At 44.9% G+C, this 24818-nt stretch overlaps 1 protein-coding gene across 2 annotated transcripts in view; it reads right to left on the reverse strand.

Moving 5' to 3' along the window:
• Positions 1-24818, reverse strand: part of cdk14 (cyclin dependent kinase 14) — a 166523-nt gene that overhangs the window by 98183 nt on the left and 43522 nt on the right. For both annotated transcript variants that reach the window (XM_076280591.1, XM_076280593.1), the window contains 4 exons: positions 17759-18004; positions 9244-9338; positions 8146-8225; positions 4140-4234 (listed from right to left, as the gene is read on the reverse strand). In XM_076280591.1, the coding sequence (XP_076136706.1) occupies positions 4140-4234; positions 8146-8225; positions 9244-9338; positions 17759-18004 (516 nt within the window). The remainder of the gene's footprint in view (positions 1-4139; positions 4235-8145; positions 8226-9243; positions 9339-17758; positions 18005-24818) is intronic.

Raw genomic sequence — 24818 nt, forward strand, 5'->3', positions numbered from 1 at the left:
GATGAAATGTTTTGTGTAGTGATTTTGTCTTAATATTTTATTTAAACCCTGTGGCACTGCTGTGAAACATTCGTTTTTTCTGAAACCGCAATGTCCCCGTTGTGTTCAACATACAAAACAGGCACTCACACACAACAAGACACACACAACAAGACACACACAACAAGACACACACACACACACACACCTTTCACTCTCCCCTCTACTGTGATCCCACACTCTTAGTTAATGAGACAGTATCATAATGTATTCAGAAGAAGGGGTCCTCATCAGCCCCCTTTTGTGGTAATATAAATGTCAGTAACTCCAGAGAGAGAGACAGTGTGTGTGTCTGTGTGTGTGTGTGTGTGTGTGTGAGAGGAGCCTCACTGTGAAACCCTTTAAACACCAGACTCTTCCGGGAAAAGGCTATGGGTCGACCTTATAGCTCATTAAAACCCCTTACAACAGTTTAATGCCATTTCCTGTGGAAGACCTCGACCTGCTGCTAGGATTCATGACAAGAAGGAGGAGGAGGAAGAGGAGAGAGAGAGAGAGAAAGAGAGGAGGAGAATGGGAGAGGAGGAGACAGATAGAGAGAGAGAAGGAGAAATGTTCTGCAATGCGCTGTTTTCTACCACCAGAGGGCTTTTCTGACTTAGATTCTCCACTTCTGTCTGGTGAAAAGACTACATGTTTCTGTACTCATCTGAGATGGCCTTTCATGGCAGTCAGCAGTTGTTGACAGACTCAAGCCTAGTGAGGGGAAACAAGAATCTTCAGTAAGTGGACTGAACACTGAGCTAGAAGAACATCTATGCGGACATGACTCATATATATTGATCTCTTGGTCTAATATTACTGTAAAATAGTATGCTCTAATATTGTATCCTCTAAAAACATCATAATATATCACTGTGGCTCATGTGTGAGGTAATAGGAAACGTTTAGTCGTATACATATGAAACTACATCCATGATTTGTATAGATGGGCAGTGCTAAATGGTTGCATAGCAATGAAGCTGGACCTTGTTCTCTACTGGCAAACGGTTAAATGTAGTGCCTAACAGTGTTTCACCGTCTACCTTCAAATGTTTCTGTGTGTGTGTGTGTGTGTGTGTTCCCAGGTGTCCAGGTGTCTGCCTGTTTGTCAATCTCCCTCAGGTGTTTGTATGTATGTGCTTTCCAGCTGTCCTCCCTTTCAGGAGGACTGTCCTGCCTACAGTGTCAGCGTCTCTCTCTAAAAACCATTTGGACAGGCACAGCAGCTTCCTCTAACGCAGGGCTAACCCAGTGTGTGTGTGTGTGTGTGTGTGTGTGTGTGTGTGTGTGTTTGTGTGTGTGTGTTTGTGTGTGTGTGTGTGTGTGTGTGTGTGTGTGTGTGTGTGTGTGTGTGTGTGTGTGTGTGTGTGTGTGTGTTTGTTTTGTGTGTGTGTGTGTGTGTATGTGCGAGTTTGTGTGTGTGTGTGTGTGTGTGTGTGTGTGTGTGTGTGTGTGTGTGTGTGTGTGTGTGTGTGGTGTGTGTGTGTGTGTTTGTCCACAGGCCTCATGAGGACGAGTTCTGCAGTCACCAGGCCCACATCTGGTGTGGCCAGCAGCCCCAGCACTCGTCGGCGTGGACGCCAAATTGAGCGTTAAGGCTTCAAAGGGAGCGGCGACCTGCGGCGGGTGGCCTGAATTCAGCTCTGTTCTGCGCCGGGCTAAACCTTTAGAGAGCACTAATCCACTCTGTAAACACACACGACACAGAGCCACACTCACACGAGCAGGAGAGGGAGGGGGGGGAGAGAGAGAGAGAGAGAGAGACAGAGAGAGAGAGAGAAGAGATTCTCTGAAGGTTCTATAGAGTCATGTAGTCTTGCTTCACATGAGCTCCAGAAAATTAGCATTTTTCACCACACCAAATCCGCAAAACCTTGTGAGTAAGTAGAAGGAGAATGCAAATGAGACAGTGGGATGTTTTTCTCACCATCTTTTGTAATAACTTGCTGGAGAAAACCCAGAGAAGGACCTGAGAGGATATTACCATCCCAGCACAGCAACAGCAACACCAACAGCACAGTGGCAGCAAAACAGCTAACACATACTGTCTGCTAACTGCATGCAACGCAAGCCAGCATCAGCGACAAGATCAGTTTGATCACTTTGTTTCCAATTAGACATTCCAATTAGTCCTGGATGCGAGCAAATCCGGAATCAATATCGGGCCAACCGGATGTCAGGTGGTAGTGTTATCGCTGCTCCACCATGCCCAATCACCTGCTGATGCCACTCTCAAAGCCAAGTCCAGCAAGGGACCAGAGAGGCTAGTGATACACAGCTGGAGCCGTCAGTTTGCCAAATTACAAAGAGCCTCTCTTTACAGGAGGGAGAACTGATAGAGCTCTCACATAACATAAAGCAAACAGATACAGCATCTAGGAGAACATCTGAGCCATCTCAAAGTGCAATTGATGTCCAACATTAAGTAACTATGGTAAGAGATGGGGGAGATGGAGTGGGACAGAGAGAGACTCAGAGGGCACTTAGTGCACACTGGGCACAGTTCACTTGTACCGTGTCGGAGTACCGGTTCTCTCCCATTCTTGGTACACACTGCACACTATCAAACTGTAACCAGGCACGGTTGAGCTGCTGTGCTCTAGAATCTTTGCATACGCGCGATCATAAGCCAAACCGTACTGTGCCCGAGTCCATCTCCTCAAGCGGATTCTGGCACGAATAAGCGTCCCGTCCCCGGATAAGACACGGAGCGATCTCACTGGTCAAACGAAACGGACTTTGGGGGTCAAAAGTACTCGGGTACGGTACGTATGGCATAGTGTGAATACGCCCTAAGAGATGACGCTGTGCAACCATTTAGAGAGCAGTAAGCAACAGCCCAGTGAATCCCCTACAGAGCCAGCTGCAACTCAGACACCCATGCTTCCCCCACCAGAAGGTCCTCGAATCCAGCAGCAACAGTCCCAAAAGACACCCCACATCATTTGGATTCACAAATAGTCATCCTAATTAACTGAAATGGGAAACTTATCAAGGCGGAAAAGCTATTTGCCAGTAAAACTTTGGTGTCCAAAGACTGATAGTGCCTGTCAGCAGCTGTGCAGGGAACATCTGGGTGAGCCTAGCCACATCATCATCCATGTGGGGACCAATGCACTCTGTCATGCTAAAGTATAGTTACCCCCACAGTATAGCTCAGTAAATCTCGCAGTAGAAAATATAAACCACATATCTGATTTCTTCCTATAGATATCTGTCCTACAATCCTGCAAAAAATAAATAAATCAAGAAATACAAAACAACGTGATGAAAAGTAGTTTGATAATGAGAAACTCAAAGGATACAAAAGCACAGTCAGAAAGAAGAAAGGACAGTATGTTACTAAAAACAACAGAATGACTAAATATAACATAGAATGCACCTTGAAGAACCAGCCATACAAAATAGTGATACATTTGTAATCACTCTGCATGGCAAAACAGATATGACCAATTCCCATATTTTTTTTTTCTTTTATTGTTCCAGTGAATGCTTTGGCAATGCAGAATATATTTGTTTCCATGCCAGTAAAGCTTATTTGAATTGAATTGAATTGAATTGAATTAAATTGAGAGATAGATAGATAGAGAGAGAAAGTTGCCAAAGCAGACAAATATGGAGAGAATTGATGACAGAGACACAGAGAGAGACAACACACTAAGTCAATCAGAGATGGAGAGAGGGGGAGGAGAGAGAGAGAGACAGATAGAAATACAGCTTAGTCATGAAATAGAGGGAGGGAGAGAGAGACATCTCTGAAACAGAGAAAGAGAGAGAAAGTCCTTTAGGAAAGTGGAAGAGAGCGAGCAAAAGAGAGATGTAGCGAGAGTGGCAATCACGATAAACAGAGACAAGCCAGAATCTTCAATTAGAGCCTTCATTTGTGGGCAGAAAGAAGGCAACCTTTGGCTGGCTAGAAGCTGTGTTTCCATCTGCCAGGAGAGTCAAAATGGACACTGACCAGGAAGGCATTAAAAGTTAAAACGGCTGGGGGATGTAAAATGCAGAGGGCCGGCCACAGTGGCCAGAGCCGTGTGCTGAGCCGAGAGCTGGGCAGATTTTGCCTGCGGTGTCCAGCTCGGATTGCAGTGTGTCAGCGCCTCATGGGGCATACTCACCACATACTCAAACACCAGCGTCAGAGTTTCCTTGGTGTGGATGATGTCGTGGAGCAGCACAATGTTGGAGTGCTTCAGGCCCTTCAGGAGAGATGCTGTACAGAGAGAGACAGAGAGAGAGAGAGAGATAGAGAGAGAGAGAGAAAGAGAAAGAGAGAGAGAGAGAAAGAGAGAGAGCGAGATGAGGAGCAGAACACTGAAAATGCATCTCAGGAATAATAAAGAGCTCAAATAGCTGCACATGCATCACTTCCTCAGACACTAATGCACACACTAGTACCCAGTGCTAAAAAGCACTTTCATTCATATCTGCATACACCACACATGAATGCTAATACACACACTAGTACCCAGTGCTAAAAACACTTTCATTCATATCTGCATACTGTACACCACACATGAATGCTAATACACACACTAGTACCAAGCTCTAATAGCACTTTCATTCATATCTGCATACTGTACACCACACATGAATGCTAATACACACACTAGTACCAAGCTCTAATAGCATTTTCATTCATATCTGCATACACCACACATGAATGCTAATGCATACTCATATAACAGGGCTAATGCTTGGCTTGCAAGGACACTCATCCCAGCCCAGATTGTAGTGCTGTAGCTGCCTGGCTGCTTTATCTGCTGGAACTAGCAACTCTAGCTAGGTAAAACTGGTAGTTTTCGTTTTTTCTTCATACCGACAGCACTCGGTGACCTTGAGACATGGAGATCTATGTCAAAAATCGATTTTTCCTTTAAATGCAAATCAATGCATTAGTTAACCTGAACAAAACCACTCCTCATTGAGATAAAGAAATGTCATGTTTCTAAGTAGCCAAACATTTCAATCATCACCTCTAACCACTCACATGGCTGTTACTAGTGTTCCCAGTCCCCTGCTTTCAGCCCTTGTAATTTGTTAATTCCGCCACCCCACCTAAGGCACAAATGTTTATTTAATTGATTTCTGTCAAATCATTAATTTTCCACTTTCTTATTGAAGATCAGAGAATCTACTAAGAGATTAGTCCCCCCCCTCCACCCCCCCCCCCCCCACAATCACATCACACACACATTAATTACTGCATGGCAATCACCATAGAACAAACACTTTGCAGAAATCTTATCTCATTAAAGCCAAACGAACTCCAGCAGCCCTTTTATTTAGAAGGGAAGAAGAAAGTGTCTCATTAAGAATAGCAAATAGCTTTTGCACACTGCGGTAAATGTGATTATTTCGGCTGCAAGAAGCCCTTTCAAGGACTGAGCAGGAAACCTAACTTGCTAAAGGATGCTCAAAAAAGAGATTTCATGTCACGTAAAAACTGCCAAAACTGACAGTCACACACCTGCATATTATTTTGAGAGATTAAGTAGGGGGTGCGGCATTGGAAATACGATACCATTGCTCATAAGTTCCATCTCTAAGAGCTCCATCTCCAACTTTCACTGAAAAACAGCTATGTTTTAGACTGGATTCACTGTGAGTGAGGGAGCAGTAAGAGCGAGAGATAAACCTACAGATGGGCCCATAACAGCAAAGAGGAGTACCTAAAAGCTTTGTCAACCCAAAATGGGTTCTCTAAGAGAAACATGTATAGCTAGTACGTACCTGCACAAACTATGATGTAAACCATGCAGCCGAGAGTCTAAACACCATTTTCCATTACCTGGCAACCATTTCTAAAGTCTTAAGACTATCAAAAACCCTCAAAAGAATAAACAAGATCATGGAAAATGGTTTGATCAGGATTCCAAAATCATGAGGAAAAAACTTCTCATGACCCGATGACCCTGGTTTACGCGTTAGTTATTATGAGGAGCTTAAACAATACAACATCAAACTCCGAAAGAATAACAGTTCACCAAAAATCAATTAGAGACAATTGAAGAATATTTAAATTCTAAAAAAAATCTGGAAAATGTTTAATAAACTTAACAAAAAGCAGCAAGATGAACTTGCCATCCAAAATAGAGGAGTACAGAAAAGTCACTTTGAAAACCTATAGAAAACACAGCATTAACCCAGAACACACCCAAATTTACCAAAACTTGATTGATATGGAAACACACAATAAACAAATATCAAACACACCCTAATAAATAAATATCAAATACACCCTAATTAATAAATATCAAACACACCATAAACAAAAATATTTGCTTGCTTTGGAGATTTCCAGAAGGCCTTTGATTCTTGTTGGCATGATGGCCTATTCTGTACTACTCTACAAGTTATTGAAACTGGTGTAGGGCCGGGGAAAAACAAACAGCATAATAAAAACAATGTACTTAAACCACAAATGTGCAAGTAAAATGAAACAATGGAAACAAACAAACATAATTCTTCACTCAAGAACGGGGTGTGAGACAGTGCTGCCCTCTATCACCAACCCTTTTCAACATTTATATTAAAGAATTGGCAAAAAAAAAAAAAAACTCGAGCAGTCAGCAGCACCTGGCCTCTTATTAAATGACTCTGAAATCAAATTTTCTTCTTTTTGCAGACAACTCAGTTATGCTGTCTCCAACAGCAGAGGGTCTACAGCAGAACCTAAATGTCCTGTACAAGTCAGACCTGGACCCTGACTGTTACTGTAACCCACAAAAAACAAAAGTACTAACATTTCAGAAAAAAAAACAGATATCGGGGAAATAAATTCACCCTTAGTGGTCTGGTCATTAGAAACTGGTCATTTCAACTTGGCCGTAAATTGTCCACATGTATCCCATCCACACAATCACATGCACACATACACACACACACACACACATGCGCGCACACACACGCACACACACACACACACACACACACACACACACAAAGTCTACCTCTGTCTCTCTCTCTCTCCCCATCCTCTCTCGTCATCCCTCCATTTCTTTCTCTCTCTCTCTCTCTCTCCCTCTGCCTGTCTTTCCTTCTTGTGTCTGTCAGCTCCCTCAGACTTTATGGAATGCTCCGCACGTTCAGCGCTAGGAGTCACCTCGCCCCGTAATTGCTGAATTAGTTTGAAATTTTCAAAGCGGTCCTATGATCCGCACAGCAGGAGGTGGGATGAAGTGGGGCTTGGAATAGTGTGTGTGTGTGTATGTGTGTGTGTCTGTGTGTCTGTGTGTGTGTGTGTGTGTGTGTGTGTGTGTGTGTGTGTGTGTGTGTGTTGGGAGGGCGAACTTCAGCTCACTGGCATGGGGATCTCACAGATCAAACAGATGGGTCGTCAACTCCTCGCCTCGGCTGAGATGCCCCAAAGGGTCTGGGGGGTTCGGTGAGCGTCAGGTGTTTCTCACACCCCCGGTCTCTGCTGGAATCACTCACTCAGTCCTCCACCGCCCCCTACCCCCCCCCCCCCCGCCCCCTCACATTACACTCAAGTTTCATGAGACTCGGCTCAAGCAGAGGTGAACTCCTCTGTTAAAAATGGAGAACTCAGCGAGGTACTTCAGCATCTCTGGGTACTAATGGGGGAGGAAACTCAATCACATGCAGAAAGAATGGACTGCAGCTCAGCAAACCAATGTACAGTATTGGCTTCTGGGTCCTGCGTGACCATGGTCATTACTCACAGTGGCACACAGTGGTCACTCCTACACAGACATGTGAGGTACTTATTCCTTCTCAAATGAAGAGAGGTGAGGGTCCAGAGGAGCACCTCCACCCATGAAACATACAAACGCAACAACAGACAACACACTAAACAGCATCAGGTAAAAACAGACAACACGCGAGACAACAGCATCAGGTAATCAACTTACTCATAATCTGTGGATCATGGATGTGCCATTTACCTAGTCAGTATTGTAACCAGGTTGAATCACCAATGCCCATGGGCAACCTCATTTGTCCTAAGCCCAGCAGTGAATTGGCTTTCACAATGCAATCTGTATAGTGCACAATGTGACTGCTGTTGCGAACTCCTTGGCTCCAAATGTGTGTGTGTATGTGTGTGTGTGTGTCATGCATGTGCTACTGAGTTCGTGAACTCAGCTCGTCAGCGGGACCCACCTTCTCTGATGGCTGTGAACGGGGTGCCCTCCTCCTCCTGAAGACGGATGACTTTCAGCGCCACCAGCTTCCCATTCACCCTGCCGAGGTGGGGTGGGGGGTGGTGTGGGTTAAAGGGGGGTTGGAGCAGAGGCGGGGGCGAGCGTGAAATAAAAATGTTCATTTGTCAGAGCTGCATTGCATTAAAACAGTAGTCAATAAAGGGCATCATCTGGACCTGAGTCTTCTAGAGTCAATGAAATGCAATTTAGAGGCACTGGAGTGAGACTCAGCCATTTTAAGACACGGCATTAAATGCAATGACTCACACCAATCAAATGTGCTATAGAGAGCAAGAGAGCGAGAGAGAGAGAAAGAGATAGAGAGAAAGAGAGAGAGAGAGAGAGAGAGAGAGAGAGAGAGAGAGAGAGAGAGAGAGAGAGAGAGAGAGAGAGAGAGAGAGAGAGAGAGAGAGAGAGCACAAACACACACATACAAAAGCAAGAAAGCTACAGGACCCTGAACAATGGCCTGTGCAATATTCAATCCAATTTGTAGTGTATGAAATTAATTTTCCAGACTTTAATTTGTAAAGGCTAATGATTTACCTTTTTCTATTGGTATGCAGGGCAGAATAATGTGAAAGAGGGAAAATCATTCTGAAATTAATGCCTGAAAACAATCCCATTTAAAAGAGATTTGATAAAACAAATGGTATTTCATGCTTGGGAAGATAAACTAAGCTACCACAGCCATATGTTCATCGAGGTCCCAGTCCATCTCTGTGGTAAGATTGAGATGCAATTAAATTGTGCACGTAAGTAATAATTGACTATGGTTGCACTGAAGACTAGCTTATGGCAAAGATATATAATTCAATTATTGTGTTGAAAGGACACAGTCTAGACAGACCGATGGACAGACAGACATAGACACACACACACACACACACACACACACACACACACACACAGTGATGGGGCAAAGAGAGAGCACACACTAGGATCACATTGTGACAGCAAAGAAAGAATGTGTGTGTGAGAAAGATGTATGTCTATGTCTACAGTGTGTGTGTGTGTGTGTGTGTATGAGAGAGAGAGGGAAAGAAATAGAACTGACTTGCTCTTTCCCTTGTACACAGTGGCATATGAGCCTTCCCCCAGTTTCTCCAGCTTCTCGTATGAGTCGGCCTTTCCAAACTTGGGGCTGGTGGGCTGTGAAATGAAAAAAAAGGACAGGAGCAAATGTTAAGAGAAACATTAGAGAAATGTTGACCAACAACCCCGCCTGGAACTACATCCTGTCAATACAGCCACACAGACCCTGAGACTGGTTTACTTCCAGATGGTTCCGTCATGTCCTGCAGCTTCATGCTTTACCTCTGATTTAAAACACAGCAGTCTTGGTCTTCCTTAGACCAGTTTCCTTATAACATGCCTTGCCACCCAACCACATCTCTCCTATAATTATGAGAGGCATGGTCTATCAGTCTCCCAGGAGAACACTGATTGGTGGATGTTTTTGATAGAGCGGTCTCAGATCTTCATTAGGGGAGTTTCATGGGCCACAGGAGAGTGACCATCATGCACAGAGTGATGGCTTAAAGCCATCATGGTGAAAGAATGGTCATCAATAGCTGGGGAATGCCACAGAGAAATAAAGCAAGTGAAGCAGAGTCGAAAAGCAATTACAGTCATTCCAGTTACACCCCCCCCCCCCATACACACACACACACACACACGCACAGACATGCACACACACACACACACACACACACACACACACGCACACACGCACACACACAGACATGTACCCACACACATACACACATATGCACCCACACGCTACACACACACACACACACACACGTGTCATAATACTCTTACAATAGTCTCATCATGATATAAGAAACAGGCAAAGAGAGAGTTTACTAAAATGAACCACTGTCATCTTTGCCAAAACAAAACACCCTGTTTCTGTTCACATGGTACGGCAACTATACAATTATCAACAAGCATCTTGGCAGAACGGCAAATGAGCAGAGCCTGGACCAGTCGCGTGGCTACCGACTGGGCGGTTCGTGTTCGCAGGCTTAGGCTACCCAACCAATCAACACCTGATGGCAGTGCTGGCGTCAGCTCCACTGGTGGGCCTGATGGATCGCTTCCCCCCGCAGACAGGAGAGGATGCCTCCAGGCTTCTCAGAGGCACCATGGGAATTCCAGTATGTAGTTACTGCAGAGAATGCCAGGAGAGAGAGAGAGAGAGGCGCGGGGAGAGGAAAGGGAGAGGCTGGCACAGCACAGCACAACAGCAGCACTCCCACAGCACCTTTCTGTTTGCAATCGGCTGCCCTATACTGGCTGTAACGAATGCGATTAGAATTAGAGATAGAATGGGAGCTTGCAGTCGAACATCACACACCAGCTCTCTCTTTCTCTTTTCTCTCTCCCTCTCCCCCCCGGCTCTCTCTGAAGACTGCTGCACCTCCATTAGCACAGTTGCGGGCGGAGGGGCTGTTGCAAGCGTTATGCTTATCTCTAAGCTACTCCTGAAGCACAAACACCTGCCTGCTTTCTCCGGGCATCTGTCGCGCTACTGCTCCGGGCCGCTGGCTACATAGGGGCCTGAGTGCACTGCGGGCCTCATGTGCCGTTACGGAGCCTGGCTACGGAGCCTCAGTCAGCCTCCTCCCCACAGTCCTGCAGTGTTTTTCGCTTCTCCCCACCTGGGATGGGGAGATCAGAGATAAGCAACCTGAAGGCTGCAGCGACCGTGCCAAATGGGCCGTCGGTTCACCCAGACCCACACTATGTAGGCAGGCTGAGTACTCTCTCTCTCTATCTCTCTCTCTCTCTCTCTGTCTCTTTCTCTCTCTATCTCTCTGATGGATGATTGCATGGTAAACAACATTGTTTGCAATAGCACAAGATGCACAGCAGGCCTGGCCTTGTCCGTCCGCCTCATGACGCCTGATCAATAAGACGGAGGAGGAGCGAGAGCCGGAGAATTCCGCCAAAGTGAGTATCTGGCCAGAACATCAAATCAATACGCTGAATTTAAATGATTCTGTTCTTGTACTCCCGCAAATTTACATAATGGCCCTGGTGGATGAGTAGGTTTACGAATTAATGGAAATAGCAAGTGTGTGTGTGTGTTTGTGTGGGCGCGTGCCCGTGTGTGTGTGTGTGTGTGTGCATATGTGAATTTGTTTGTTTGAATGTAGTGTGTGATTTACACGCATCACATGGAAGTATTATGCTTCCCACTATTTCCCTGAAAGAAAAAGAAACTCCTCAAATTGAACCTTATTTGTTTTACCCACAGTCCCTGGCATCTACCTCGAATCCCTGCAATTCCATCCATGAACCATGTTTCCATCCGCATTCCCTATATGTATTAAGACAAAAATGGACCCGAAGATTGGAGCCCTTGTGGGTATCACATGGAGCTCAAGTGCAAATGAATCTGCAAGATGTGATTGGCCACCAGAGAGCTGTTTACTTTCTCTGAGGCTGTAAATAGCTGTTTCAATCACCCAGCTCTGCCTTTGCCCAATTCAATATCACATCAGGGTCCTCTAAGAATGAATACTTCCAAATTAGCCCCACACCAACCTGGGCATCTATTCTCCACAAGGGACGTTTGGAGCTATTTCCAAGACCTTTATCATCTGCTCTTTTTTTCGTGACTCTGAATGACAAGTTGTTGTTTTTTAGTCGAGACACCTATATCCTGGGCAGGTAGAAGAGCCCTTTGGAAAAGCTGTGTGACATTTGCAAAGACTGGCGGTGGACGTGCAGATGTTGCCACACACACACTCTGGGAAAGGTTACGGCATTCTGCAGGGGTGGGGTGGGGTGGGGGGGCAGCTCAGGGACAAGGGAACGAGGGAAGGGAGCCGGGCAGAGGAAAGGGGCTCCAACAGATTCCAGACAGTCCCAATGGAGCAGCATACCGCTCAGTCCTTAACGGTAGTCTCTCTCCCCCTCTCTCTCTCTTTCTCAACCCTCTATCTCTCTCTCCCTCACATGCACATACACTCACACACACACACACACACACACACACACACACACACACACACACACACACACACACACACACATACACACACACATCTGCTTCAGGATGGTTTATGTTGTGGTGTGTTTCAGTGGTGATTGAACACTGTTTTTGGTTTTAAAGCCATAGCCTATATCTTGTCTGGTCATCTTGCGGTGCGTAACAACCGGTCCAAACACTAGGGAGAGGTTTTGCTAAACACCATCTCTCCCTGGAGATGGGAGAGGAAGTGAAATCCTATCTGAGGGACAGTTCAGAGAGAATGTTGGACTCTCACAGTGTTATCACATAGGGGTCCCAAGCATAAAGCCACACACAAGCAACATTGCTCTCTTTATTTCGTATCCATGATCTGTCCTTATTTTGTTAGTGCCTGATGAGTTCTGGGATTCATTAGGTTATGCATCTTAGGTAGCAAGATAGGAAAAGATTATCAAGATAAATAAAAAAACATAAACATAAAAAGGTAACATAAAACATGCCTGATCATAATCTAATCAAATGTATACTATGATATGAGGAGTTCAGATGCAATACCCTCTAAACGCCAGCTCTGTCAAAAATGAGATAAGATTGGAGTGAATGCTCTCAACACATAGTATGGACAGTGGAAACATATATGTTAATCAAATAATTTTGCTTCAAAACCCGCTTAATACCACTCTAGGAGCCTGATAAAAAAAAAAAAAAGAAAAGTAGTCAGACGGATTTAAAGGGTTTTGCATCTGAACTTTTCATATGTTTAGAGGGCTATAATGATTATATGAAATACTGTGATATTGCATGCATTCAGCATCTGAATGACCGGTATATAGTGTTTCTAAGAATATCCTCAAATCTAAGAGCAGATTGGGATGGTTAAGAAGGTTTAGTGCATCTGGAGTTGACTTCTCTTTTTTCTCTGAAGAGAGAGTTAAGGAAAAATATAATAAAAGAATGTTTCTGCATGAGGTCTATTATGTTCACTGTGCAGATCTCAGGCTGTGCAAATGGCAAGACACCCAAAAGAGGCACCACAGACATGAATATAAAATAATAATAAGAAATAAATACACCACGTCATTCATTATGAGCTCCCCTGGAGAAGACCACATTTAATATGGTGAGTGAAAAACACTAACAAAGAAAGACAAAGAGAGAGGTACAAGCTGACATACTAAGGCATAGACTGTATATATAGATACATATATACAATCTATGTACTAAGGTATTAGCCACTGTTATTCGTGCCTGAAAACATGGCATTAATGTACAAACAGACCACATATGAATGAAAGGGCATTTTGCCAGCCACGGGAGAGCTGTCAGGCGAACTGTGCTCTTCTGACTCATACATGGATTATGGGAAGGTCAAGGGAAATGTGGGAGTATTGTGCAAAAACATGGAGAAGTGCTAAGAGCAATTGATTAGGTATTGCTAAGAATGATTGATTAGGTATTGTTAAGAGCGATTGATTAGGTATTGCTAAGAGCGATTGATTAGGTATTCCGGCATATGTATGAAAAAAGTGCATGTATGTTTTGCAGGGAAAATTCTCCGCTTTTATTTATAAAAGCAGGTGTAATCCAGAAAGGTATCAATAACATAAACTTTCAGAAACAACAGAGCCGGTAGCCTATTCAAAGCACCAGTTCTGCCTCTATGAACCATTCTCAGAACCAACTTTTACTTTTGTTTACCTTCCAATGTGCTACTTTCATTTTTTACATCTGTGATTAAAGTGTTCAGTTGTGGGCCATGCTTGCTAAATAATGTTGGAGGGCAGTGACAAACACTGTTTACCTGATGAAGTGAATGCTTAGTAAATTCAACATAATATGGCAAGGGACAGTGTTTGCCTTCTGCGGAGGGACTAAGGTGCTAAGAGGGCTTAGGGGGCAGCCTTGGCCTACTGGTTAGCGCTCCGGACTTGTAACCGGAGGGTTGCCGGTTCAAACCCGACCAGTAGGAATGGCTGAAGTGCCCTTGAGCAAGGCACCTAACCCCTCACTGGTCCCCGAGCGCCGCTGTAGCAGGCAGCTCACTGCATTGGGATTAGATTAGTATGTGCTTCACCTCACTGTGTGTTCACTGTGTGCCGAGTGTGTTTCACTAATTCACGGATTGGGATAAATGCAGAGACCAAATTTCCCTCACGGGATCAAAAGAGTATATATACTTATACTTAATTACACTCCCTCTGTACATCTCTGTACATCTACCCAAGAGACACTTTTCTGAATATAGCACCATCTCATTCTCCATCTACACCTTTCTGGATATAACACAATCTCCATCAGTGATGAATGGACACAATATCTCATTTCACAGAAATGGTTTTATTGGGTCAACCCCCCACCCAATCTACCCCAAGCACACACTCCATGATTTTATAAGCACCGTATCCTGAGGTCGATTTTCATCTGAAATGCGGAACCATGAAATGATCACGTCCACGTGGTCCCTGACCTACAACCTAATCCCTGAAAGTGCCAGACCAAAGGGATCCCTCCACAGCAACCTGAGCCAGGCAGTAATCACACACACACCGGTAACACGCTCCCCATCACAGCAAACACATGCAGGGTGACCCAAAGCCCTGCTGTGAAGGTGTGTGTGTGTGTGTGTGTGTGTGTGTGTGTGTGTGTGTGTGTGTGTGTGTGTGTGTGTGTGTGTGTGTGTGTGTGTGTGTGTGTGCTGGCTGTTTCTATATATGTTTATGTCAGCTTTGACTCAGCGTGAGTCAAGTCATTATTCGTGCATCATTCTCTCACTTACATACATAAGCCTGCACACACACACACACACACACACACACACACACACACACACGCACACGCACACGCACACGCACACGCACACGCACACACATACACACCTTTACTCCACTATGAGCAGGAGTAGGATCTGGCTACCTGAGGAGAGATGGAGTTCTGAAGAGATGGGCTAGTAAATTAGCTGCTGTCTCCCACTGAGGGGCGCCTGGCTGGGGGTGAGGGCTCTCTGTGCTACCCCCCACCCCTGGACCCCACTTCGACGTCCCCGCCACTCTTAAGAGCATCACTCATCTCTCACTCATGCATTTTTCATCGCTGTGAATCAGCAAGCAAGTATGCTCTGCATTTATTTCTCCTCTGTTGTTGCTTCCCTTCTCTCTCTCTCTCTCTCTCTCTCTCTCTCTCTCTCTCTCTCTCTCTCTCTCTCTCTCTCTCTCTCTCTCTCTCTCTCTCTCTCTCTCCCCCCCCCCCCCGCTGACACACACCACTCTCTCATTCTCTCCATTCCGCTCTCTGGTGACCACACACACGCTCGCTCCGGAAAAAGCCTGAGTGTGCCCTAAAACAAAAACACTCTGGGGGTAGGCTGCTACGGAATCCTGCAATAAAAAAAAACAATTCATTCAGGGTTTCTGTGCAACGGCACTGAGAATCAATTCAATTTGGTCCAATTTGCATCAGCTGGTTCGATTTAACATTTCTGTGCCATTCAGCAAATAGCAGCTTTAAATCCAGTGTTTTTTTTTTACATAGATGCACCTCCACAACGCAGCCCTATAATTCCATGACCACTGTGGGAAATCGATTTAAGTGAGCTGTGCTTAAAATTCAGGATATTGGGTTCACCAAAATTGTACATTTTTGCCTTGGGCTGCATGGGTATGTCTTAGCTTCTACAGTTCAGCTCAGAAAACTTGGAGATGAAAAACCTTTTGTTCCCTCTACCCTTGCTCTCACTAGAGAGCATTAGCCAGGGGCGTGTAGTCAGACTCTCTGCTGCCGGAATGAGAAAGTGATCCTGACTTGTAAGGCAACATGAGGCACAGATGAGGTTTCAGCCGGTTACCTGACAGATACAGACCCAGAACTCGCACTCGGGCTCCTCGCTGTTACATGATACAATGCCCCCGCTAGTGCGCTCATGCTAACGCTATGTGCCAACTTACTGTCTTCTTTCTGAACACCACTTTCAGATAGCTGCTCGCAATGGCTTTGATCCATATGTAGATGCAGTCCTGATCTAGGCTAGATCTAGATTTTTGATATGGTCCTTAACGCCCACTGATCTCATGGGTATTAGCTGCTGACTGGGCTTGTGCAGTTTCTTTCTGTTAGCTATATTTAACCAACATGTACATTTTGTTCTGTGATGTCAGCAACACTGAGAACATCTCTTCAGATACAAAAACACATTAATCAAGGCAGAAATTAAGTGTTACTGGTATGTGTAGCCTACTACTTCTACCAGTGTCTGAGTGGCTATTTAGCTCCTCAAGAGTAGCTTCACTCAAGATAAGTTATCCATGACATAATTTCATTGACAACATTTCAGAAGACTTCTCCAGGCTTTTTTAAAGACTCTTCTAAAAATTGTCATTAACATTTACAGCCTGCAGTACCTTAAGTATATGATTTCACTCACACATTGAAAATGAAACAACCTTTTTTATTTTTTAATTAAATTATGCTAGTTAGGCTGTCAGTTCAAGTGGAAACTGTATCATACTGCACCCATTATCCCTGAAAGAGCTCAATAACATCATATCTATAATGATAATATCTTTTCCAATGAATTTCATGACTTTTCCAGACCTGGTAAAAGAGATTCATGACTTTTCCATTTCCGTGGTAACCATATGAAACATGCAATCTCCACACCTTCTGAAGCCTTTCATTAATTACATACTCACACCTAAAGCACCCTCATTCAACATGTACTCATACGAAAGTGGACTCACTCAACAATTAACACCACAGTCAAGTGTCCCTCTGCAGAACTATAACTACCTCAACTGGGAGTGTACTATGTTCCCCAGGTCCTATGTTCCCAGGGTCCTATGTTCCCCACTTTGTATGGGACCGGGGAACATAGGACCCTTTTTTAAAACCCTAACCATAACCCTAACCCTAACCCCGAGCGGGGAACATAGGACCCGGGGAACATAGGGATGACCCCCCTCAACTTCCACCTTTGAGTGCTTCAGTCCAATAGCACCCCAAAGCCAAACTGCTGTATGGGTAATGGAATGCTGCTCATCACTGCATTGGGTATTGAAATGAAAGAATATGTTATTGACATTTCAATAGACTATTCCTAAAAATGGATAATGAAAGCTAAGTCAATCAATAGGGTAGCTACATACTTAGAGATGCATAACCAAAATTGAGCAATGAATCAGAACAAATGCTCCCTCTGAATATGATTACAGTTAAGATGAAACACTGGCAACATCACTGAGCAGAATGCATTCAGCAGCCCACATTTAATTAGACATTGATCTGGGGAAATAATCTCATTAATGCTAATGAAGATATGATGCAACCAGTATCCCATTCATGAATAAAAACACAGCTGATGGGTCACCATGTCAAAGAGTTTTTAAAGCTAAGTATCACACATGCATGCACACACGCACACACGCAATACACACACACAAACACACACACACACAGAGAGAGACCAATAACTATTCATGCCAACATTTGCAAAAAAAAAACATTCACATGCACACACACACACACATGTATACACACACACACACACACACACGGAAACACACACACTCACACACACACTCACACACACACTCACCGAGCTGGGGCTAGAGTGCCGGCGCAGCTTGGGTGACTCCTTTCCAGCCGAGGAGCTCTTGGCGTTGATGCAGGCATTGTTCTCCGAGTGGACGCGCTTCACCTGGCTGGCCGGCTTCTCGAAAGGCTCGAAACCGCTTTGCGTCCGCTGCACACGCACCTTGCGGTCCTCAGGGATGGTGTCCAGGGGCTTGATCACCGAGTCCGGACCCTGGCAGCTGCGTGTGGACATCTTTGTGACACATATCTGTGGATGGAAGAGCAAGAGAGAGAGAGAGAGAGAGGGAGAATTAAGATTGTGCATGAGGTAAAAAAACAAGACAGGATGACAGAAAGAAGCAGCTCCCTGTTCCTGGCATCTAAAAATATACCCATGCAGTTCGGTTCAACAATGGCGGTCCTTTTCTCTCAGGCATTTATCTTTCCGCTTCCATCCTTCCATGTCCAGCCTTCTCCAGGTTTACTTATTTATCGGCCTCTCTCTCTGTGTGTGTGTGTGTGTGTGTGTGTGTGTGTGTGTGTGTGTGTGTGTGTGTGTCTGTGTGTGGCTAGCTCCTTGTGCTAGGATAAGAAAGCCTTTATCTGAGCCGTCTCTCCATCAGCGATCCATCTGATTCGGCCAGCTGTCTGAAACTCTGCCACGGGAAAGAGAAACCCACGCTATCTGTGCCACACTTCCTGTCCAAACTCTGGCTGCAGTTTGGGGTCCCACACACACACACACACACACACACTCTCTCTCTCTCTTTCTCTCTCTCACACACACACACACACACAAACACACACAAAAGCAAACACTTTCTCCCAGTCACTCACACTGTCAAATCCACACACACACACACACACACACACACACACACACACACACACACACACACACACACACACACACACACACACACACACACACACACGCACACACACACACACACACACACACACATATTCAGAAATGAACCAAGGACAAATGAAATGCAGACCGCCTACCTCTGGTGACCATTCCACACTGATAAGCTTTGTCAGCCGCTACAAAGTGCCCATGCTGCGTGTCATGTTAGCCACAGCCCCCTCCCATTAAATATTTAGCCCCTGCCTTCCAAGACCTGCTGGGGCCTCAAACCAAACTACCCCCACCTCCACTCCCCAGTAAGACACCTGCCTAATTAGCGCTATATACGGTGACCAGGTAGAGTGGCCTGCCTGGCAGCTAGCTTACAGGGGCCGGGTTTCTGACAGTGAAGCACGCTTCCGCAGCTTGTGTTGCTTTCAGACAGAGTGGACACAGGGGAGGGACACAGAGGTCTGATTTAGAGAGGCACGGTAAACCAAAGAGGAAGTCTCTAAAAACATCTGCAGTACAAGAGAGCTTCCGATAATGACTGGTGCACAATACCCTACCTTTTACATAGCATTTTCAAAAAGTGCTGTTAATTTCATAGCTGCTGGAAAGTCTGCACACAGAAAATGCCTTTTTAACATCATTATCAGTTCCCTACGGTGGGGAGGCTTGAACCAATTAGTAATGACTGGACCAAATGGAGGCAGACCAATGGAAAACCTACTGGAGCACCATCATAGATAACTGTGCCTCATACAATACCACCCTCACCCTCATAAAGGAAACAAGGGCTTTTGTGTAAAAGCATGACTTTGCAGCCAGATATGTTAATGGCTGGCTTTCAGCACTGACCAAAACTTCCTTTGGAGAGCTAAGATGCTGCAAACTAGGTCAAGGCCCATTATTTCTCAAATAATGATTCTTCTCAGAACTAGGCCTTGCATATCCTGAAAATGAAGCAAAACTTAAAAGACCACAACGTAATTACTGTATTGTTATCTCTTAATCTGTTCTTTACTCTCGTTTACATCAGGAATGGTCAAATGCAGATGGTCATACTTTGACTATTAAGATGCCCTTCTCTGTCAAACCACTGCAGCTTTTATCTGCTCTTGTCTTCAACTCGTAAGTGGTTGATAAGTACAGAAATGAACCAGAACAAAATACTAGCAAATCCCATTCTTAAACAAATATCATTTGGCATCACTTAGTTTGAGCAATTAGGCCCACACTTAGCCAAATGACCCTATCAGGGCGGAAGCAGTCGGTGGTTTTGCTACACGCCATTGTAAAAACAAAGATGCTCTTTCTTGTTAGTGAACAGGCTGCTGTGTTGAAACCGCAGATAACGAACAGTGGTGCTAAAGCACAGATGATGGCTGCCATGTGGGCATGTCTGCTCACTCAACTGGCTTGTTTCAGCAAAAGCTACGTCAGCAGGCCACAGGCCATGACCACATACTGGAGCATTGATGATATACAGCAGTGGTTCTCAACCGGTGTGAAGGTTGTGCCGGTTGGTTTGACCTTTAGGGCCTTAGGCCCAAAAAGGGTGAAAATCTCTGATAGTGAACTCAAACATATATAATAATAATAATAAATATAGCTGCAAGCAGCAATGCGGGGGCCAAGCAGTGCGCTATAGCAGGAATGACGTTGCCATGGCAGGAGCAAGCACTCACAGCAAGTTTGATTGCAATTGGATAAAGAACGGCTGAGAAATAAGCTCATTTACTTTGTTAGAGCGCCCCTAGATGCCAAATTACACCAATGTCCTTGTGTGTTCTCACAATCAGCTACCATGTCCCTCTACCAAGTTTGGACTTCATACACCAAAGTGTTGCTGAGATGTGAGCTCACATTCTTTATTACAGCACCCCTAGAGGTCAAATGAGACCACTTTCCTTACATGTCCTCACAATCAGCTAATATGTCCATGTATCAAGTTTGGACTTCATACAACGAAGCGTTGCTGAGATTTGAGCCCACTTCCTGTATTACAGCGCCCCCTATAGAGGCCAAATGATGCCAATTTCCTACTGTGTCCTCACAATCAGATACCAAGTCCCTGTACCAAGTTTGGACTTCATACATCAAAGAATTGCTGAGATACAAGCTCACATCCTGTATTGCAGCGCCCCCTGTAGAGGCCAAATGACGCCAGTTTCCTAGTGCATCCCCACAATCAGGTACCAAGTCTCTATACCAAGTTTGGACTTCGTACATCAAAGCGTTGCTGAGATACAAGCTCACTTCCTGTATTGCAGCGCCCCCTATAGAGGCCAAATGATGCCAATTTCCTAGGGCGTCCTCACAATCAGATACCAAGTCCCTGTACTAAGTTTGGACTTCATACATTAAAGCGTAGCCGAGATGTTAGCCCACTTCCTGTTTGGCGGCATCGTCGCCATGTGTGATTGACTGTCACGGGCAAATAAACTTGAAATTAAAAAATCTGACAAGTATTGTTTGTGTGGCTCGGCCTGAAGATCATCTCCGCCAAGTTCTGTGAAAATCGGATGAAATTTGTAACCGCTGAAACTTTTCATAGAGTTTGGACTAAATCCAATATGGCGGAGGTCCAATATGGCGGAAAGTGACGGGATAGGGGTCGATGAACTCAAGATTGTTCAAGGATTCAGACGCTACCTCAATTGTGAAAATTAGACAAAAGAGTCAAGGATCACGAGCATGAACGCATGTCCAGCTTTGAACTGGTGGTGGCGCTAGAGTGTTCAATGTATATGCATGAAAATTGGTGCGAGTGATTGGGACAGTGTCCTGACTAATGGTATCAAGTCTTGTTATGTTAACTCAAAGCGTCACCTAGATGTTTTACCACTTCCTGTTTGGTGGCTTCATTGCCATATTGGATTGGCTGTCACGAGCAAACAAAAATGAAATTAAAAAATCTGACCAGTATCGTTTGTGCGGCTCGGTCTGAAGATCATCCCCTCCAAGTTCTGTGAAAATCGGATGAAATTTGTAACCGCTGAAACTTTTCGTAGAGTTTGGACTAAATCCAATATGGCGGAGGTCCAATATGGCGGAAAGTGATGGGATAGGGGTCATTGAACTTAGGTCGGTCCAGGGATTCCAACGGTGCCTGATATGTGAAAATCGGACGCACCATTCAATGGTCACATGCATGAATGCAATCCAGGTTCGACCCATTGGTGGCGCTAGAGTGTTGGGCATAGAGTTCTGGAAATTGGTGAGAGTGATCATGGGACAGTGCTGAATCAGTGTGCCTAATTTCATAACTTTAGACCCAGCGGTTCAATTTTCGGCCAGATTTTGACCTGTTGGTGGCGCTAGATGGCTGGGTTTAGAGGTCCGTAAATGAGTGTGAATGGTCAGTGGAGTGTCCCGAAACTTTCTGCCAAAAAATCTGAACTTTTTAGCCAGGCGTTCTATGGGCTGCCATAGACTCCAATGGCAGAAGTTTTATAATAAATATAGCTGCAAGCAGCAATGTGGGGGCCAAGCAGTGCGCTATAGCAGGAATGGCGTTGCCATGGCATGAGCAAGCACTCACAGCAAGAAGCCAAATTACACCAATGTCCTTGTGCATTCTCACAATCAGCTACCATGTCCCTCTACCAAGTTTGGACTTCATACACCAAAGTGTTGCTGAGATGTGAGCTCACTTTCTTTATTACAGCACCCCTAGAGGCCAAATTAAACCACTTTCCTTGCATGTCTTCACAATCAGCTACCATGTCCCTCTACCAAGTTTGGACTTCATACACCAAAGTGTTGCTGAGATGTGAGCTCACTTTCTTTATTACAGCACCCCTAGAGGCCAAATGAGACCACTTTCCTTCATGTCCTCACAATCAGCTAATATGTCCCTGTACCAAGTTTGGACTTCATACACCGAAGTGTTGCTGAGATACAAGCTCACTTCCTGTATTACAGCGCCCCCTATGGAGGCCAAATGATGCCAATTTCTTCCCGTGTCCTCACAATCAGATACAAAGTCCCTGTACCAAGTTTGGACTTCATACATGAAAGCGTCTCCGAGATGTTAGCCCACTTCCTGTTTTGCGGCTTTATCGCCATATTTGATTGGCTGTCATGGGCCAATAAAGTGGAATTTGAAAAATCTGACAAGTATGGTTTGTGCGGCTCGGTCTAAAGATCATCTCCGCCAAGTTCCGTGAAAATCAGATGAAATTTGTAACCGCTGAAACTTTTCGTAGAGTTTGGACTAAATCCAATATGGCGGAGGTCCAATATGATGGAAAGTGACGGGATAGGGGTCGATGAACTCGGGATCGTCCAAGGATTCAGACGCTACCTCAATTGTGAAAATCAGACAAAAGAGTCAAGAATCATGTGCATGAACGCATGTCCAACATTGAACTGCAGGTGGCGCTAGAGCGTTCAATGTATATGCATAAGAATTGCTGTGAGTGATTGGGACAGTGTCCTGACTAATAGTATCGAGTTTTGTTATATTAACTCAAAGCGTCTTCGATATGTTAGTCCACTTCCTGTTTGGCGGCTTCGTCACCATATTTGATTGGCTGTCACGGGCAAACAAACTTGAAATTGAAAAATCTGGCAAGTATCGTTTGTGTGGCTCGGTCAGAAAATCATCTCCGCCAAGTTCCTTGAAAATCGGATGAAATTTGTAACCGCTGAATATTTTCATAGAGTTTGTATTAAATCCAATATGGCGGAGGTCCAATATGGCGGAAAGTGATGGGATAGGGGTCGATGAACTCGGGATGGTCCAAGGATTCAGATGCTACCTCAATTGTGAAAATCAGACAAAAGAGTCAAGGATCACACGCATGATTGCATGTCCAACATTGAACTGGTGGTGGCGCTATAGCGTTCAATGTATATACATAAAAATTGCTGTGAGTGATTGAGAAAGTGTCCTGACTAATGTTATCGAGTTTTGCTGTGTTAACTCAAAGTGTCACCTAGATGTTTGTCCACTTCCTGTTTGGCGGCTTCATCACCATATTTGATTGGCTGTCACGGGCAAACAAAAATGAAATTGAAAAATCTGACAAGTATCGTTTGTGCGGCTCGGGGAGAAGAATATCTCCGCCAAGTTCCATGAAAATCGGATGAAATTTCTGACCGCTGAAACTTTTCGTAGAGTTTGGACTAAATCCAATATGGCGGAGGTCCAATATGGCAGAAAGTGACGTAATAGGGGTCATTGAACTTAAGTCGGTCCAGGGATTCCAACGGTGCCTGATATGTGAAAATCGGACGCACCATTCAATGGTCACATGCGTGAATGCAATCCAGGTTCGACCCATTGGTGGCGCTAGAGTGTTGGGCATAGAGTTCTGGAAATTGTTGAGAGTGATCATGGGACAGTGCTGAATCAGTGTGCCAAATTTCATAACTTTAGACCCAGCGGTTCAATTTTCGGCCAGATTTTGACCTGTTGGTGGCGCTAGATGGCTGGGTTTAGAGGTCCGTAAATGAGTGTGAATGGTCAGTGGAGTGTCCCGAAACTTTCTGCCAAAAAATCTGCACTTTTTAGCCAGGCGTTCTATGGGCTGCCATAGACTCCAATGGCAGAAGTGTAATAATAGGAAAAGCTAGTAACTCAATGGGTGCCTTCGCAGCTTCGCTGCTTGGCCCCCAATAATAATAATAGGAAAAACTACTAACTCAATGGGTGCCTTCGCAGCTTCGCTGCTAGGCCCCCAATAATGAAAAACATCATATTTAGTCCAGTCACTCCATGTGGCATGTTGTCAATGTGTAGCAATTTTTCCTTATTTCCTTTGACATTTAGATCCTCCATCCACACAGCACAGTTGGACACTCAAGAGATACAATGTTGAAATGTTCAGCACTCAGATCAGAAATGTTGAAACTGACAAAACATGAGACCTCATCCCTCCACAAACACAACACAGGCTTGTGTGCGTGTGTGTGTGTGTCTGTGTGTGTGTGTGTGTGTGTGTGTGTGTGTGTGTGTGTGTGTGTGTGTGTGTGTGTGTGTGTGTGTGTGTGTGCATATGGCTGGGGTACATGGCTGACTGCCCACTGACAGGAGCTTGAGTGAGCTCAAAGAGCAGGAGTCAGCACCTCTTGCTCGCACACTGCACGTTCCTCCTCCCCTCTGCATGCTAAAAAGGTCAGAGCACATCTCACCGAGTCCACCACATGCCAGAAAAAAAGTGTGATGGACAGAGACAGAGAGAAAGAAAGGGAGAAAGAAAGAAAGAAAGAATGAAAGAGA

Source organism: Alosa pseudoharengus, unplaced genomic scaffold (genome assembly GCF_046254945.1).
Source record: "Alosa pseudoharengus isolate Yale_2024_CS ecotype anadromous, Long Island Sound unplaced genomic scaffold, YU_APseudo_1.1 YU_APseudo_1.1_scf_12, whole genome shotgun sequence".
Lineage (NCBI taxonomy): Eukaryota > Metazoa > Chordata > Actinopteri > Clupeiformes > Clupeidae > Alosa > Alosa pseudoharengus.